The 17,172-nt window shown below is 38.4% G+C and overlaps 1 protein-coding gene across 1 annotated transcript in view; it reads right to left on the bottom strand.

Moving 5' to 3' along the window:
- GRIN3A (glutamate ionotropic receptor NMDA type subunit 3A) overlaps window positions 1-17,172 on the bottom strand; it is a 157,749-nt gene that overhangs the window by 70,523 nt on the left and 70,054 nt on the right. The window contains exon 3 of the mRNA XM_090274511.1: window positions 11,728-12,775. Within this exon, the coding sequence (XP_090130637.1) occupies window positions 11,728-12,775 (1,048 nt within the window). The remainder of the gene's footprint in view (window positions 1-11,727; window positions 12,776-17,172) is intronic.

The raw sequence follows: 17,172 nt of genomic DNA on the forward strand, positions 1-17,172 counted from the left end.
CTTTGAATCTTAAATTATTCTTTTCTTTTGTGACTGGAGAGGGGCATTTTATAGAAAAAGGCTTGGTGTTTTCTCACTTCAAATTCTGGTCTGGTACACACACATGTACATCCATCCATCCACACACAAAACATGCATATTTTATACTATATTATATACACATGGACATTATATGCATATATTATACAGAATATATTATGGTATATAGATACACGATGTGCTATATATACTACACACACATTATTTACATGATATATATATCATACACACACAAAATATACATACACACATGTGCACATATCTGTGTATAAATGCATGTGTGTGTGTGTGTATGTGTGTATTTCTTGTTAATGCTTAGGTTACAATATTTTTTTATTCTTTTCTGATTTTCCTCTAGCAGTTCCATACAGCTGTTCCTGCCATTTGGATGGAGGTTAGATCTCTTTGTTCTCCATTCAAGGTCTCTTTTTTCTCTCTCACCGTCATTATATTTGTTAAGAATAAGCTTTCTCTTCTTCTTATCCTTCATAATTCTGATTCATTATTCAGAGCTCAGTTCTATGACTGCTTCTTCAAGGAGTCCTTCTCTGATTGTGATCCCCACCCCCAAGTTGGCCAGTTTCCTGTTAACACATTGGTAAAGCATTCTGTTCATCATTGTAACACTCATCACAGAGTTATGGCCATTTAATGTCCGATTCTCCCACTAAAATGGAAGTTTTTTGAGGGCAGGGTTAGGGATCTGACTTGTCTGTTGTTGTTACCTGAGCTCTTGTCTCAGTGGTAGATATATAGTGACTTAGAGTTATTTATAGAGCAGATGGCTAATGAATTGCCTGCCTGCCATTTTCATTAAAAAAAAAATTGTATATTTAAAGTCATTTGTCAAAATAACTATGCATTTAATATAGTTTTTCCTATAATTGGTATAAAGGACTGACTACTTATGGTACTCAACAGTTGAAAGCATTTCAACAACTTTTGCCTATGGGGAGCTATAATTTCACCTTATGATTTCATAAACCACTCAAGGGTTTCATGTAGTTACCAGAACCTCAGGCTAGAATTATAACCCTGAAAGCCCTTGCTGCCTATTAGTCATTCGGTATATGACACAAAGCAAAATACATGCTACACTTTTGGACTTGACTTTGGTTCTCAGTATATTGGCTGCTTGATTTTATATTTGACCTGCAAACTATTCAGCTCCCTGAAAGGTTAAACCCTCTAAACACCTAAGGCAATTCACAAGGACTAAGGGTACCCTGAGCAGTAATTAAATGAACATATTATGAATTTCTTATTTGTTCTGATAAGTTTTTTCTCAAGTTACCTTCCTGAAATGCTGAGCAGAACTTTGGAAGCCATGTGCCTTCTTACCCTTGTATGCTTAGTAAGTTATTAGTATAGTTTAATGTGAGGGAACACATTGTACTGAAATTGTGATGGATCTGAAATTAGGAAGCTTGGGTTTAAGTATCTGCCTGAACTTTGGAAAAGTCACTTAAGTTCTCTGAGCCTCAGTCTTCTCTCCTATCAAATGCTTTTTCTGCCACCAGATGTAGAGGATAAATGGAGAGGCTGGACTGAAAGCATTTGGGAAGTAACGGGGTTCTTTACAAAATGGTTTGTGTCGTTATTTGTCATATTAGTGAAGCAAAACGGTCATTTTCTAAAAGCATGTAAGAAATGAAAGAAAAATCACTTGGTCAGGATCAAAGTTTATATTTCTTCTCTGTAATACTTTTCTTTCTTTCCGCGCTCAGCTGTAGATAAGAACCTGGGCAAGTGCATGTGATGGTAACATTATGTGAGTACGAGGTCAGCACCTTTCATTCCTCCAGAGGAGCTGAACACAATGATTTGTTATGTCATTTACAAGATGTGAAGAGCAGGGTAAGAAATGGGTTAATAATGATTCAAAGGAGAAGCTGATAAACGGGTTACTATTTCCACAGAGAAGAAAAACAAGAGTACAAAGGCTTACAAAGCGAAATAAGGGAGAACTTCCTTGCACTGAAGGTAGACCAGTGACAAGCACCAGGAATTATTTTCTGAAATTCTCTGGGAAATGGACTGGTGTGTTGCTGGTTTGACTAGAAAGCAAAGAAGTAATATAGATCAGATTGACAGTAAGGTGGGGAGAGTTTTGGGGGGGACAATGAACCAAACTGTATAGGTCCATTATCCAAGTTGTCTACCAGTTGGTCAAAATTGTAGTTGGCAGGCTAGGGATCTGAGTCAAAGCATCTCCAAGATGTTGGGAGAGGACCAGAGCTAAGCCGAATCACAGTATACAAGTCAACAAGTATATGATGGAGGTCAAGTTTAGTCTTAATGCTGGGTCACATGGAAACTGACGTAGAGCACTGATACTGGTGCAGTAGGACTGGAGTCTGGTCTGAGGTTCTGCATTTCTAACAAGTGTCTGGAGATGCTAAAACTGCTGGTTCTTGGACCACACTTCTGTAAGGATCTGGACAGGGCATCTTAAATTCTCCCTGAATAAGAGTAGGATTAGTCCCTGAGCCTGGCTGAGGGGAAGGTAAGGACGAGGACTGTGCCTGAATGTGAGTGGGAAGTGGCCTCAGCTACGAGGAGTAGAGAGTGAGAGGAAGCTGAAGCTTGGCAGGAAGCTCTGCCAAGTGCCTCCTCCTTTGGTCTCTTCTTTCTCAAATTTGATAGTTGGTAACTGTCCCCTAAAATTCGTGCAACTGTTCAGTGTTACAGACTTTGTTTTCTCTGTAAGCAGAACATCTAGCTTAAATTAATAACGCATAGAGGAAACTAATAGAAGTTGAATCTCTTTCAGGGAATGTTTGTCTTAATTTGAAATACATGCAGTACATTTAGGGGCCTTCTGGAGGAAAATGTTTAAACATGAAGAAATGGCTGTTGGGGGAATTTCAGGACCTGTGGCAAGAAGAAAGATTTGGGGTGCCCCTGACATCACTGTATGCTATTGGTAAGCAACCCCTGTTACAGAACTGCCACTTCAGGAAAACCAAAAATGTTAGTAGAATGTTTGTACAGACTATTTTATTTAATATACATATTTTGTATACGCCACCTTTTCAATAGACAATACATATCTAGTTCATATTATTCTTAATAGCAACATTATGCTCTCATGAAGGAATGTTCCCTCCTTTAACTAATCTTCTCTTAATGGCTAGAGATTATGTCTAGCTTTCCGTAGTATAAACAATATCTTGATGAGCAGAGACTGATTTTGTCTCTGTTCTTTTTTGAACAAAACTTACATGAGTTGGGTGCTGCTGAAGGTGGACTGGGGTAACAGCTTGAGGGATGTAACTTTGGGGAGATTGATTGGCACCAGTTCAGATTCAGATGCTATAGCTTCACTTGGAGGTTTCACTTGGAGGGAGTGGAGGCCAGGGAGCAGGGCGTCACCTGAGACTGTGACAGTATGCCACAGTGGTGGTAGATGGAAGACAATATGAAGATAAGTTACTCCTTTTTTCTTAATTTTTGCATTACCCAGAAGGGCACATTTTGTTGCTGCAACGCTTCCCCAGAAAGGGTAGCAGTGATGGTGACAGTGAGGGTACAGGGGAGTTCATCTGTGCCTCTCTTGGTTTTTCACCCCATACTCAGCCATTTATTGTGTGTGCACAGATGTGGATGTCGCAGCCTCAGCAGCAGTCTCTGCCCTTGAGTCATCTTTGTGTGTGAGCAGCTTTCTCAGGCAAAGTCCAAGGGCGGGGCAAGGACTGGGAGAAATAAATCAGGCCACGGAGGACATTCTCACTGCATGTATAAATAAAACACTGAATAGAAAATAATTTACAGTCAGCTATTGTTGGGTATGAAACCTTCCTCTATCATTGACTAGCTATATGACCTTGGACAACTTACATAATTTCTTTTAGCCCTGTGTTTTCATGTGTATGGATGCAATAAAGTTTAAATGAGAAAAGTCCATACAAAGCAGTTAGCATAGTCCCTCAAACATAGAAGGTGTCCAATAAATTTATTAACATTGATATTTTCAGTTCCTGTTATAGAAATTATATCTATGGTTTTATTATGAAGTTATGTAGTTCACGTAGAACCCTCAGGATGTTGATTGATCATCATTTTAAACATATAAACCACAGGGGATACACATATTTATATATCTACATTCATTTACATTCTTACTTGCCAGTAGATTTACCTCCATTAACCCCATGTCTTCAAACCATGTGTGGAAAAAAAAACTGTAGCTCAAAAGAATTTAAGGAAATATTAATAGGTCATGTTTGGGTTGGCATTGTTTTTCCTGTCATTTGGCATTTTTTAGGCAGCAGCTTCCTGATAAAATGCCACGGTAAGTGCATTTCTTGAGTTTGAAAAATATTAATGGATTCTGACAAAATGTCTTTCTGAACTTAAATTATGAATAACATTGTATATATATACATATATATATATGTATATATATATATATAAATAATTGGCTAGAGTAGGCTTGTATGCAGTACCAATTGGGAAAACTGCGCCCTAACTCATCAAATTTCCCAGACTGAGTTAATAATGCAGCTGCACTCACACTTCAGCTTCCTGACTTGCCAATGGATACCGCGGTGGTTATATCATGCTAGCTCCTGATCTGATTAAGGATCAAAATGTCAAGCTGAGGCTCAATCATAAAAATCCAACATTCACCTTAAATCTCATTGTGTGTGGAGCTAAAATACGTATTGTAGACATAAAAAGAACCTCTTTGGGTGCTGTCTGCAGCATCTTCACACACACAGAGACACTTACTGAACATGCAAATGAGATTCTTCATGGGCAAACCATCAAACCTAAATTGCATCAAATTTCCATCTGTCCAACACCAGTACGTTGCTCTTTAAATTACAGTACATTGCCCCCTACTGGGGCGCTCTTTGTATTTGTTCCATAGTATCTAGTGCGAGAATGGTTTTGAATGGTCTGAATGGTCGTGTGGTCATGCAGAGGTGGCCAAGATGAGTCCAGAAAGATAGAGGGAGAGGGTCGGGGCACCTCTCACTCGCAGGTGGAGGGTGTAGACAGATGGTTACATTATGTCCAAGAGTGGCCTGGAGGAACTTAGTTCTCCCCAATTACAAGTGAGTGCCCATTAACCTGCATTAACTTCTAAAATCATATAAATGGATGTGAACATACAGTCCATAGACATGTCTATAGATAATTGTTTATAATTACATAAAATATATGCAAGTATTTAAAGATGCTTATGACATATCAATTGGTATAGAAAGTATCTATGTATAAAGATAGTGCTTGCTGAGCAGGTTAATAATGTAAACAAAGTTATAAGCCTATTTCCCCCTACTTTAAGGGACAGGTTTGAAAAACTTTGGCACATTCTCTGTTTGTATTCAAATGAAGAAGTGAACTTAGACATTCATTAAAGCAAACCCAGCAGGGTGTCTAATTGAAAACACTTTGCTGCAGTTACTATGAATTAGTGTATCTATTTGAAAGTAATAAAGCTGCAGTTATTTAAAAAATTCTATTAAGAACCATCTCAAAATTGTTTTGGATGTAGATGAGGAAATAAACAGATCACATGCAAATTTGTTCAGTTTTCCATTTATCAACCTGAATTAGCTAAGTCTTGATGGTTTTCCTAAAATTCCTTGAAGAACATTCAGGAAGGGAAGGAGAATACACGCTTTCAACTTTTAATAAAGTGTCATGAATAGTGTGTCTCATCCTTACTGACCCACTGATTGTTTCTGACCTGACTCCACAATCTGCCCACTGGGGACTGAGAACCACTCGAGCTAGGACAGTATCATCTGTCTCAAGGAGCCTGCACCTCTGACTCTTGGTTCTGAGATGGGCATCGTGGTCTTGAGGTTTTCTTTGCTTTGATAATCTGATTTTATCATTCTCAAGGCTCAAACACTCCTGGTTACTCTTGGATATAATTTGGAACTCACTTGGGTACACTCTCCAATTTCCAGTGAGAGGAGCTCCTGCCCTCTGCCTTTGTCCTAGAGGACATCTCGGCTTGGTCTCATGGCCAAGTCCATTATTTACTCAGCACTCACCTAAGTGAGTGGTTGCCATATGATCAGATTCTAGGGATACAGGTGCGTAAGACAGATCTGGTCTCCACCGTTGTGAAGTTTATAATTGAGCAGTGAATGGAATCAGAAAACTTCTTACACCCATTATCTCCTGGAATCCTCTCACATAAGGACACAGAAGCCATGGCAAATAGCTTGCTAAACTTCACACGACTAACCTAGGACTGAGGCATACATTAACTGTAGATTTGTCCAACACCGGGACTTTTCCCTTTGTAGCATAGTATAGCACCCTTACTGGGGCTTTCCTTCTATTCATTCCATAGCAGCTAGTATGAAAATGGTTATAAAAGGTCTTATCAAAAGCACTCATTTCAAAGTAATCTCCACAGAAACTTATACCCCTATTCCAATGTTACTGCCATTTTTCATCCATTTATTAACCGAACAACATTTAAGAATATTTACTATTCACCCAACACTGTGTAGATCCAGTGATGAGTAAAACACAGGAGGACAATTACCAAGTAAACAAATAGATATCAGATTATGTTAAGTCCTATGAAAGGAGTGAACTGGTTGGGAATAAAAACTGGCTTCATAAGGCCTCTGTGGAAAGCACAGCTTCTGAAAGATACAAACATTGTATCAGGGGGAACTCATCCTTCCTGGACTTGAAAGGCTGCAGGCAGCGGCAGAGCATGTGGAGCAAACACTGCTGTTGTGACTATTGTCTCGTGTCTCAATTATTCTCATTCTTACTTAGCTTGTTAGATACTTTGTCATTACATAAATAATACATGGACATTGCAGAACATATGGAGTAAAAATAATAAAATACATATTTCCTGTACTTACAGTGCTTGGATATCAATGCTGTTAACCTTGTGCTGTATTTCCCTCCAGTCACTTCTCTTTGTAGCATGTACATATGGGTATTATGAAACTGGAAATGTAGTATATGTTTTTGTATCTTAACTTTTTCCTTAACATGATGTTTTGATTTTCTGATATTTTAAAACTCTTCAAAATCATCTCTACTGGCTACATTTTTACAGCACATAGGAATATTACAATGCATTAATTGTGCTACTGTTGGACATTTACCTGGTTTTCAAGTTTTTGTTATTTTGAGTAAGATAATAGTGAAGCTTTGCAATAAAGTGTTTTTACATATAGTATTTCCTTTGGACAGATTTCTAGAAGTGGAAGTCAAGGGTGACAGGGCATGAACCCTCTTAAGGCTTTTGATACAATGGCCAAATTGATTTATGAAGATATTATACCTACTCACCCTCCTAATAGCAGTTTATGCCGGTGCCAATCTACATGTGCCTCTACCAAGACCGAGGACGATCAGTTATATTTCCCTAATTTGATAGGTAAAAATATCATTTCATTACTGTTCCAGTTAGAACTTCTTTGATTACAAGTAGGACTTAACATTTTTAAATTTCTTGGTCAATTTTATTTCTTTTTCTGAATTGCTGTTGATATTTTTATTTATTATTTTATTTTAATAATAATATATATCTTGCTCTCTCCCTGAAAGGATTTAAGGCAGTTTACAGCTCACAAAACGGAAGATAGCATAAATTAAAATAGGATGAAGCAGAAAAAGAAACAACGTGAAGCCAGGAATGATGCTTAAAGTGCACACTGCAATGACAATAACTCTGCTATTGGTATGCTAGAAATTTGCCTCTAAGATCTCCAAGTGTTAGCTCAGAAAGAGAATCTTGCTATTTATCAAGTTCCCATTGACAATGAGAAAGAGAATGAAAGAGAGAGAACTAATTGTTCAAGAGAAATATAATTAATACTGGTATTAACATCTGACAAGACTTTTAAGTATTTTTGTTATTTTGTGTTTTTTGTATATGTTGTTTCACTTGGATTATTTTAATTTCCATGACTAGTTAATGAGGGGACACACTATATTAATGTTGTTTACCACAGTGTCTGTCATTTGGGAGTGGTCAATGTGTATTAGTTTTTCTGTTATTTTTATTAGTATTAAGTTTTCAATATCAAATCTCTTGAAGCTTCTATTTTTAATATTAACTTTAATATATTATTTTTAGAAGCTTAATCAACAAACAAAAACATCCCTTGGGATTTTGATTGGACTTGATTTAGACCTATAAATGAAGGAAAAATTTGACATGTTTAAATATTCGGTCTTCCAATTTGGCAACATGGCAGTTTGTTTGCTTATTATTAAAACAGCTTTATTGAGATATAACTCATAGACCATACAATTCACCCATTTAAAGCGTATAACTCAATGGTGTTTAGTATGTTGAAAAGATGTGTGCAACCATCAGCACATTTGAATTTTTATACAAACCTTATGTTTGTCCATTGAAAATGTTTTTTTAATGCAATTCCTATGGCGCACGCTTTCCTGGTCCATTATGGATTTTTGCTGCAAGAGTGAACGAAATGTTTCTCTCATTATGTTTTCAATTTGGAAGTCCATGGGGCCCATGGGAAGTGCGGCTGTCCTTAGACTGTATCATTTCTTGGATTTTTGTCCTTTTGAGAAATTTTCTCCCTAGAACATCTGCTGACCAAAATCCACTACTTTTTTTACTTGTCTTATTCTTGTTCTTTTTCCCTGGCTATCCAATCAATTAGCTCATGATGAGGTGGTCACAGCTGCACCCCTCTTCCTCCAGTCTCAGGGCTTCTGCACATGCTGCCCAGGTCACCCTGAGATGCTCTCCCAACACCCCCAACTCTCCTTAGCTCATTTACATCCTTCAGATCTCAGCGAGACTTACTTTCCTCCCAGGAAGGGGTCTGGGTGGGACCGGGTCTTTGATTCCCCAGGCAGATCAGGTTTCCTGTGAGGCTCTCTGATTCTGTGGTAATTTCTCTTTACAGTATGGTTAGCATGATTTAATCATTAGCTGATTTATGTGTTCCCTTGATAAATGTCTTTCTTTTCCACCAAACTCCATGTTGTAAGGACAGTGTCTGTTGTGTTCACTGCTTAATACCCAGCCACCAAGTGTGGTGCCTGGAACAGAAGAATGAGTTAATAGTTTGGTGTAGGTCAGTTTTCTTTCCCTCACCTCACACTCTGTTTTCAGGGTCTGTTTGTCTAGAAGTTCCGGCTTTCCTTCCTCCTTCTCAGCCGGTGTTTATTATACATATTCACATGTTATATGAGGCAGCCACATACTTATATGAAGATCAATAAAGGTGGTCTTTATTATTTGGGGATATGCTTACAACCTGCTCAGGCGATGCAAATGTCCTTTACCTTAATATTTCTGGTTGAAGTTTGTTCTTGCCTTCATGGCAGGTCTATTTATTTTTTAATATTTACTTGAATGCTCACGAGGGTTGTTTTTCTAGAGCAGGACCATAATTTGTCTGTTGACATTTAAAAAATTATATTAGAGAACATGGCTAAAGGGGGCATTTTATATGAGAAACTGGAAAAGAACTAGAAAGTCCATTAAAATTAGCAAATAGCTCATTTCAGATGCTCATGTATCCTTTCAACTGGGCCAATTCAATTCCAAAGGGGAGGTATGATTTTCTTTTTCAATGTACTTTATTATTTATGAAGTGATTAAAAAAAATCTTGTCTTATATCTCAGCAGAATGGATGTCCTTGGCTGGAAGGTTCTAAGAATGCCCAGGTCTATACCTTAAATCAGAGACCCAGGTGAAGACCTTGTTGGATAAAAATAATACTGAAGTTTCTATCATCTGTCAATCATTTCATAATGTTAAAGGGAAATGACTTTGGATGATGAGCCAATGGGTGCTTGCTTCCATCTGTCTACTTCACTCTATTTTCTGCATTGCCTATAATGAATAGTGCTAGTTTTATGTCAGAGAAATACCCATATAATCTCTATTAAATATATCACTCATAAGTTCTTTTCCTCATGTCTCATGCTTCAAGAGCCCGCCTGCTTTGAAGCATTGAACTTGCTTCCCAGAAGAGTCGGTGGGAGGCCATGAGAAGCTACATGTATTATTCTGGCAAAAATAGTTGAGTGAAGATAAAACCACCGTCTTGAATTTCATTTGCACAACAGGCCAGTGCTTCTCCCTTGGGGTTATCTGTAAGAGCAGCCAGCAACAAGGTTATATGTGCCCTCTGACCCCGTCAGGAAAGAAAAAAAAAGCATTCTAGTCTGTCTTGGCTACTGCAACATGTAGTGAATCATAAATTGGTCTGTCCTGCACAGCCTTTTGCTATAAATTTTATTTCTGATTCAAAGTATTTGGTTGAAGCAAGTGAATCTCATTTCTGAAATGGTGATAAAATGTTTACATTCTTAACTTTTAATAGTTTTGTTGACTGTGTTGAATGTATAGCCAGCATGCTAAACAATTATGATTAAGAAGAAAAATGGAGCTATTACATTCATTGCAAGTTATCTGATATTGTGGTTACAGATATTTATGTAGCAAGGACTCAATTCACTTATAAACTGTGTATAAATCCAGATCACAATCTTACTTTTTAAGTCAAGTACTGTTTAGTCAAATAATATGGGTATCTTTATATGAAAAAACCTATAAACGAGAGACTTTAACATAGAAACAACACTAGGGAAGATATATATTTGGGGAAACCTTAGTGGAAATCCATTTATTATCTCAAATTAAAAATGGTTTAGATTTAGGCTTGTCTCATTTTATTAAGAACTTGTTAGTTATGATAGAAAGTTGACTTTGTCCAGTTCTATTCACTTTGTTTTGTGGGCTGGGTTAGATTTATAATTTCACTTTTCTATTCTGGAAGAGTGGGGAATGGAATGATTACTTTGTTTGCTTAAAAAATTGTTTTATGGCTGTGTATGGTTTATTTTTATGATTTTCTTTTTAATCCCCTAAAAACACTGCTTCATGTTTCTCATGCATGGCATTGTGACTTAATTTTGGCAATCTTTGGTTTTGATTTGTGAAACTCACCACTGCTTTACCTGTTTATCTGAACTCCACCCTCTTCCTTCCCTTTACTTGTAGGGTCAAATATCTAGAATATGAAAGGCAGCTTAGATTAGACATAACTTTCTTAAATGTTCTTGAAAAATTGTAATGTAACTGTTGGTGACCTTCCCCTAACCCAAGGTGGCCAGCTATACAGCTTTCCTTATTCTATAAGGAAACCCTGTTCTTAGTTAATCTTGCCACCTCAGTTAGTTCAGCACGCTTTCTATACCCATTGATTGAGTTCTCTAGCATCTGACTTTGGGAGCTTATGATAAAATGTTAGTTCTTTCCATTTTATTATTTTTTAATAGCAGAAAAAGATTCTTTACTATTTAAAGCATGGATCTCACTATTCATTATCATAATTCCCAAGAGAAGTAATTAATTTGTAATGAATTTTGCTTTGGGTGAGTATACATTTTAGACTATTCCCTGACAGCCATTCTGTCAGTCCAATAACACAAGGAAAAATTGTGCTAATAGATGTTTCTACCAGAAAGGCTTTCTCTAGAACAAACACCCCCTGAAACCCCTCATTCTTTTTGTTTCATTTAATACAGCAATAAAATATTCAATTCAACAAGGCAACAGATTTTTGGACTAGTTTGTATAGATGGCTGAGAGAATACTTCGTGTTAGATGAAAGAACATAGACATACTACAGCATAAGACACAACATATGGAGTTATAATGAACAATAAAGAGAGCTAGAGTAAAAAACAAGCATTACCTTAGGGTCATGTATTCCAGAAAGCTCTTCATAGATCTTCTCACCCACCATGACAGCAGCCAAGTTTGCCGTGTACGTAGAAAGGCAAAACATACAGAAGATGGCCCAAAGGTTCATTAGAAACCTTCCAGTCCAGCATTTTGGGGGTTTGATTGCTGCTGTTCTGCCAAACAAGAGAGCATAACAGACATTCAAGGCTGAAGAGAAGGAGAAGACTTTACTCCTATTCCTCCCCTTGGGAGTCAGACCAAAGGGGCTCTTCCATTCATACAGAGTAAGGAAGATGGCAGTGATGTGCAAAGCCACAAAAATCCCTAGCCACAATGTCCAGTGGAGTGGCCACATGAAGGCTCCAATGGGAGCTGCTGTGTCTCGGGTCTTCACTAAGATGCCCAAGCTGGTGGAGAAAAAAGGACTGGTGAAATCTATCACCTGGCTTCGTGCAGTATTGATGCTGAAGGAAGTGACTGCCATGTGGGCCGACCCACTCAGGAGATCACCCACCAGTCCAGTCCAGTGCCCATTTTTCCAGGCTCCATATTTTCCATCCCCAACAATATAGAGGTCGAAGTCAAAGTTCATGTCTTCTGCTAGTTTTTCCAGCAGATCAATGCAATATCCATAGCAGCACTTCTTGAGTTTGATGGGCACTGTGTCATTACTGCTATGGAGGCTACTAAAAAGGTTGTCCAATATGGAAGAATCATTAGTCATGGGGTCGAGGCAGAGCTGGCCAGCAGGGCACAAGCCTTCATCATCTACCTCCCGTGTGAAGACAAATGGATGCTCAATCAGGGTAACCACTCTCAAGTGTAGCTTACTTGGATGTTGGAAGTGGGTTTTGTGCCTCTGGGCCTGCTCTGGCCATATTCCATAGTCCATGACAACCTTTCCCTCTTGCCAGCTGCCCAAGCGGGTCCACATTGGCTTTCCAATGGGGTCATGTTGCAGATTCCAGATGAAAAAGTTGTTTTCTGAGCTGATGATAGAGGAACCTTTTACTCTGATGGAACCACTGAGGCCTCTGAAAGTGGTGTTGGCTAGAAACCTGGCAAAGAGGAGCAAGGGCAAAGAGTAAGAAAGAGAGGTGAAGCCAAAGACAGAAAGCTGTGTTCATTTTGCTTTTCTGTCACAGAAAAAAGATATCCTGCTCTTTTTAAAAAGGCACTGCCTATAATTTTTTAGGAATTCGTAAGCTGGATTCTTTGTAGGAGAAGAGCCTGATCTCATTGAGCCAGAGATCTCACCCTCAGGCTCTAAAAACCCAGGCTAGATGCTTGGCTTTTGTTTTTATTCCAAATTTCCTTATTCCTAGTTAAGGGGGGGAAGGTGTGTTAATTGTGTTCTGTTGGAAACTGTTAATTATATATTTGCCAAGCTGTGGAGTTTCTCAGAATCTTTCATGTCTCATGTCTACTCATCACTACATTTGACTGTAACTAAATCAGCTCAATAAATATTTATTTTTTGGTGTGAGAAATAAGTTTTTGGTAAGTATGCATATACTTTTATGATTGCTTAAAAATTACATTCATAATTCTAGAAAATAGCCAAATCTTGTTACCAGTGTTTTTTCTTGGTAGAGTGGAAACAATCAACATTTCTGTCCCCATGAGGCCAGTTAAAGCTGTATGTAGGCTATCATCCATGGAACAAAGAAAAAGATGATAAATAGATTTGTGTTTCTCCCTAGAGCCTCAGGCTACCCTCCCTTTAAGTCATTAGAGAAAAACAATTGGCTCTGCCTTGAGAATGAGCTTCTGTCAGAAGTCAAAGGAAGGAAAATTACCAACTGAATGACATACTGATTCCTAACCCTGTGAACCAGGGCATTGTCAGAACATATATATTTTGATATGGGTGGGACAGGAAAATGCTTGGTCAGAGCCCCTCTCTTTCTTGAGTCTGGGAAGATAAGATAATAAGAGGTAACATGCAAGTTTGTGGCACCTCTGTACTCTTAATTTAACCTAGTGTCAGAGTAAAAGCCCAGACTTTGACATTAGACACACCTGTGTTTGAATACTGTTTCTATTCCTTTACCTATTCTGGAGGTTTCTTATAAATGAAATCCTACAATAGGTACCTTTTTGTGTCTATTCACATATTTTTGTATTCTTCTGAAGTAATACTTTGATTATTTAAAAAGGGAAAATTCCAGATGAGTAGTGATCATAAATTAAAAAATAAAGCCCTTTTAGTGTGTTGATAATCTTGGGGTAGAGACCACTGTACTAAGTGTGACCCCAGAGCCAGAAGCCAGTCAGGACTATTCCAAAAAATTCAACAGGAGGGAAGACTCCCAAGCTCATTTTACCAGGTCAGCATTATCCTAATACTAAAACCAGATAAAGACATTATAAAGAAAGAGAATTTTAAGCCAGTATCCCTGATGAACATAGAAGCAAAAATCCTCAACAAAATATTAGCAAACTGAATCCAGCGATACATTAAAAAGATCATATACCATAATCAAGTGGGATTTATTCCTGGGTGGCAAGGTTGGTATAATATCTGCAAATTAACATTATACACCACATAAAATGAAGGACAAAAATTACATGATCACATCAATAGAGGCAGAAAGAGCATCTGATGAAACCAAGCACCCATTTATGATAAACACTCTCTGCAAAGTGGTAACAGAGGGAACACACCTGCACACAATAGAGGCCATATATGACAAACTTACGGGCAACATTATACTCAATGGGCAAAACCTACATGCTTTTCCCTTCAGGTCGGGGAGAAGGCAGGCATGCCCCCTCTCGCTGCTCTTATCGAACACAGCAGTGGAAGCCTCAGCACCGCACTCAGGCAAAAGAGGAAATCAAAGGCATCCAAATTGGAAAGAAAGAGGTAAAACTGTCATTATTTGCAGACGACGTGATCCTGTACATAGAGAACTTTAAAGATTCTACCTAGAGATTACTGAAACTGATAAATGGATTCAGCAAAGTAGAAAATACTAAATTAACATCCAAATATCAGTTGCATTTTTATATACCAATAATGAACTATCAGTAAGGGAAACTGAGAAAACCATCCCATTTACAATTAAATCAAGAAAATAAAAATAAAATACCTAGTAATATAGTTCACCAAGGATGCAAAATACCAACACTTGTAAAATTGTAAGACATTGAAGAAAACAATGGAAGAAAATACAAATAAGTAGAAGTATATACTATGCTTATGGATAAGAAGAATTAACATTATTGAAATGTCCACGCTACCCAAAGCAATCTATAGATTCAACACAATTCCCACCAAGATTCCAATGAAATAATTGGGAGACTTCTGGCCAAGATGGAGGACTAGACAGACATACTGCATCTCCCTCCACAACTAAGAAGGAATAAAACTACCTCAAAACTAGAGACAACCAGAAGTTCCAGAAAATTGAGCTGCATGGAAGTCCAACAAACAAAGATATAAAGAAGAAATACTCATCCAGACAGGTAGGAGGGGCGGAGAGGATGCGGTGTGGTGGCAGCAGTGGCAGGCCAGTGGAAAGCACAGTCACACATTTTAAAACGTAGGGAGGGACACCTGGGGAACACTCCTAGCACCAGACCAGACCAGACTGCGAAGCTCACAGTTCCAGTGCCAAGGAAAATAAAGCCTCATTGCTTCTGACTATGCAAACAAGTCGGGGTTGGGGCAGAGGAAGAAACTGCTGTCTCTCAGCAGAGTCTGCTTGTTTAAAGGGCTCCCACGGTCCTAGAATGTCCACAGACCCACCCACTCTGGGAACGATGGCCAGGGCAACAGCTAGAGAGGTGCTGTTCTCATATAGAAAGCAAGAGAAGTGCCTGGAAAATGGGTGAGTGCTGAGCAAGTGGCATTATCCCCTCTCAGACCCCTCCCCCACATACAGCACTACAAAATGGTGAAACAGTTTGCCCTGTACTGATGAATACCTAAGGCTCCGCTCCTTACAACGTAACAGGTGTGACAGGTCTACCTAAGACACAGAGGCAAACAAACACAGGAGCCTGTCAAGATGAGGAGACAGAGAAGTAGGGCCCAAAAAAGAGGAACGGATCAAGGTTCCAGTGCGAGAACTAAGCGACAAGGAGATAGCGAACCTAACAGATGAGGAGGTAGCCAACCTAATAGACAGAGTTCAAAACACTGGTGATAAAGATGCTCATAGGCTTGACAGATATGTTTAAGTATGACAAACACATAAGGGAGGAAGTGAAGGCTATGCTAAATGAAACAAAGGAAAATCTACACAAAACCAATGCTGAAGGAAAGGAAACTGGGGTTCAAATCAGTGATTTGGTACATAGGGATGAAAAAAAACAGTCAACCAGTACAGAATGAGGAAACAAGAATTGAAAAAAATGAGCAGAGGCTTAGGAACCTCTGGGAAAACTTTAAATATGCCAACATCTGAATCATAGGGGTGCCAGAAGGAGAAGAGGAGGAGCAAGAAATTAAAAGCTTATGTGAAAAAATAATGAAGAAAAACTCCAAATTTGGCAAAGGAAATAGACATACCAGTCCAGGAAGCACAGAGAGTCCCAAACAAGTTAGACTCAAAGAGGACCATACCAATACACATCATAATTAAAATTCCAAAGGTTCAGGATAAAGAGAGAATCTTAAAAGCAGCAAGAGAAAAGCAGAGAGTTACCTACAAAGGGGTGCCTATAAGACTATTAGCTGATTTCTCAACAGGAACTTTGCAGGCAAGAAGGGACTGACAAGAAGTATTCAATGTGATGAAAAGCAAGGACCTACAACCAAGATTACTCTATCCAGCAAAGCTATCATTTGGAATGGAAGGGCAGATGAAGTGCTTCCCAGACAAGGTAAAGCTAAAGGAGTTCATCATCACCAAGCCATTATTATATGAAATGTTACAGGAACTTATTTAAGAAAAAGATCAAAACTATAAACATTAAAATGACAACAAACTCACAACTATTAACAACTGAATCTAAAAAGTAAAAACAAAATGCAACTAAGCAAATCAGAATAGAAACAGAATCAGAGGTATGGGGATCATTTGGAGGGTTATCAGCTTCGAGGGAGAAGGGGGAGAAATGGGGAAATGGTGCAGGGATTAAGAAGCATAATTGGCTGATACAAAATAGACAGGGAGAAGTTAAGAATAATATAGGAAATGGTGAAGTCAAAAAACTTATATGCATGACCCATTGACATGAACTAAGGTGGGGGGAATTGCTGGAGGGAAGGAGGGTACTGGGCAGAGGGGAGCAAAGGGAAAATAATGAAACTACAGTAATAGCATAATCAATAAAATATGTCTAAAAAAAAAAAAGAAGAAGCTTAATTGGTAGGTACAGAACAGGCAGAGGGATATTAAGAATAGTGTAGGAAAAGAAAAAGCCAAAGAACTTAAGATGAAGTACCCATAGACATGAACTAAGGGATGGGATTGCTGGAGGGAATGGGGTACTGGGTTGGGGA

This window comes from Furipterus horrens, unplaced genomic scaffold (genome assembly GCF_987537825.1).
Source record: "Furipterus horrens unplaced genomic scaffold, mFurHor1.1.pri manual_scaffold_4, whole genome shotgun sequence".
NCBI classification, from domain to species: Eukaryota; Metazoa; Chordata; class Mammalia; order Chiroptera; family Furipteridae; genus Furipterus; species Furipterus horrens.